General features: G+C 45.3%; 1 protein-coding gene across 1 annotated transcript; it reads left to right on the forward strand.

Moving 5' to 3' along the window:
* The first annotated feature begins 837 nt into the window (after positions 1 to 837).
* On the forward strand, positions 838 to 1,539 carry LOC149231915 (uncharacterized). The gene has a single exon (XM_089381785.1). The coding sequence runs from the start codon at positions 838 to 840 to the stop codon at positions 1,537 to 1,539; it is 702 nt and encodes a 233-aa protein (XP_089237911.1).
* The last annotated feature ends 1,203 nt before the right edge of the window (positions 1,540 to 2,742 follow it).

Below are 2,742 nucleotides of genomic sequence, written 5' to 3' on the forward strand. Positions count from 1 at the left end.
CCATAGAAAACACCCTGGAGTAGAACCAGGTTCGAGTCCGGAGAACCATCACCAAAAACCACAGAGCAGAACTTGACTGAGCCCGACAGGAAGTAAAATGACCCGAAACACAAAGAGTAGGGTTTAACAAAGGCGGGAGGTGGATAGATCGGGTGAACCGGCAGGTGGCCATCCCCAACCGGGAAGAAGGGTGGTAATTAATACTTGCAGATTGCAATCGGGTCAAATCTATGGAGATTTGACTTTAAACTATAAAAAGTGACAGTTCACCTACCGAGGGCCTGTAGAGTGACAGCGTGGGTTAAGTTATCCACGTCACCCGTAGGGCTGGGCCATCAAAAGTGGTATCAGAGCCAGTTTGTTGAATAAGAGAAAATGGAGGTTGGTAGAAGAGGAAGAGGAAGAGGAAGAGGAAGAGTGGTTCGGAGGGTAGCAGAAGAGGAACTCCGTGAAGAGATTCATGCTTTGCATGAGAGATTGGCAGTGGTGGAAGTTGGGGGAAGGAGAGACCCAGCAGATGATAGTGACGAAGATGTAGCAGAACCGGAAGATGAATTTGAAGGGGTGACACCAGAATTTCGGTTATTAAAGTCAGTTTTGCTGTCTAGCTATAAGCCAAAGCATGAGCTACCCACTTATGATGGAATTCTGTCTGCAGACGTGTTGTTAGATTGGTTAAGTGAGGTAAACAAATATTTTGAATTTGAGGAAACTAGTGAAGACAAATAGGTGAAGTTTGCCGCCACCAAGCTGAAAGGACATGCGTCCTTGTGGTGGGACAGCGTTCAGGCGGAAAGGAAGAGGTTACACAAACAACCTATTAAGAAGTGGGCCAAAATGGAGGCAAAACTAACGGAAAAGTTTATGCCGAAAGATTATCAGATCATGTTGTATAGACAGGTGCAGAACCTAAAACAGAGAGGGATGACTGTTAAAGAATTTACAGAGGAATTTTATAAATTGAATTTGCGAGCAGGGTATGTAGAAGATACCCCAGAGAAGACAGCCAGATATGTGAATGGTTTGAGGGGGGAAATACTGGATGAGATCGGTATCCTCTCACCCAGAACTTTGGATGAAGCATACCAGTTTGCACTAAAGGCAGAGGAGAAAATTAACCGGAAGCAAAATGCCAGGAGAGGAGGTGGAACTGGCAGGGGCAAGGGTAAGGCTTTTGGTAGAGGTAGAGGTACAGGTTCAAGTGAAGAAGGCAGCAGTTCTAAGTCTGCTGGTACAGCAGAAAAGGACAATAGCACTAGAGGAGGACGACCAGCTCAGCGAGGACGAGGAAATGGTCGGGGCAGAGGAACTGTCCAGTGTTATCGTTGCCACAAGTTGGGACACAAGTCGTATGACTGTCCTGAAGGTGAACCAGTGGGTGGAAGAGGAGCTTATGTTGCTCAGCCAGAGGATGTTGAGGCAACACCTCAAGAGGTAGAAAATACAGCAGAGACAGGTGAAGCTTTGGTGTTGAATAAGGTGCTGTTAAAACCAGCAAAGGAAGTTGCAGAGCCTGATCAGCGAAAGGCTTTGTTTTGAACTGTTTGCAAGTCACGGGGTAAGTGCTGCAAACTAATCATTGACAACGGAAGTACTGATAACTTAGTGGCTGTAGAGATGGTAGAGAAACTCGGATTGAAAAAGGTGAAGCACCCCACTCCCTACAAAGTGTCATGGCTGCAGAAAGGACATCAACTATTAGTTGATGAACAGTGTGAGGTGGAGTTTCAGATAGGCAGGTATACGGATAAAATTATCTGCGATGTTATGCCAATGGATGTCTGTCATATACTGCTAGGACGACTCTGGCAGTTTGATAGGAGCGCAGTTCATGACGGAAAAACCAATTGTTATAAGTTTGTCAAAGATGGGATCAAGCACACACTTGTACCCATCAAAGAGGAAAGTACAGCAGAAGCCAGTGGAGTGAAGGCATTGCTGATGGGCGGAAAAGAATTTATAAAACAGATTGAGGACAGTGAAGTAAATTTTGTTGTCATACGAAGACCAAAAGCAGTGATATTGCATACACAGATTTCAGATTTTCCCGAGGAAATCCAAAAGCTGCTGCAGGAATTTGGGGACATCGTGGTGGATGACCTTCCAGATGAACTACCACCCAGGAGAGGTATTAGTCACTGTATTGACTTTATACCAGGGGCAAGTCTGCCAAATAAAGTAGCTTATCGTATGAGTCCTAAGGACCATGAGGAAATCAGGAAACAGGTCCAGGAGTTGTTGGACAAAGGGTTGATTCGAGAGAGCATGAGCCCCTGTGCAGTACCAACCGTGTTGGCTCCAAAGAAGGGAGGCGAATGGCGAATGTGCACAGATTCCAGAGCCATAAACAAAATTACGGTTAGGTACAGGTTTCCCTTACCAAGAATGGACGATATGATGGATTGTCTGAGCGGGGCAGCTTATTTCTCGAAAATTGACTTGAAGAGTGGATATCACCAGATTCGAATTCGAGAAGGAGATGAGTGGAAGACAGCTTTCAAGACGAACGAAGGCTTATATGAGTGGCTGGTGATGCCATTTGGGTTGAGCAATGCTCCCAGCACGTTCATGCGCCTGATGAATGAAGTGCTGAAGGAATTCATTGGGAAATTCGTAATAGTTTATCTGGATGATATTCTGATTTTTAGTAAAACTAGGGAAGAACATTTCAGGCATGTTCGGAGTGTGTTGAGGAAGCTGCAGCAAAACAAGCTGCCGATCAATCTGAAAAAGTGTACTTTT

This window comes from Pinus tabuliformis, chromosome J (genome assembly GCF_031772625.1).
Source record: "Pinus tabuliformis cultivar Carrire ecotype Pingquan chromosome J, CPIR1, whole genome shotgun sequence".
Taxonomy (NCBI): domain Eukaryota; kingdom Viridiplantae; phylum Streptophyta; class Pinopsida; order Pinales; family Pinaceae; genus Pinus; species Pinus tabuliformis.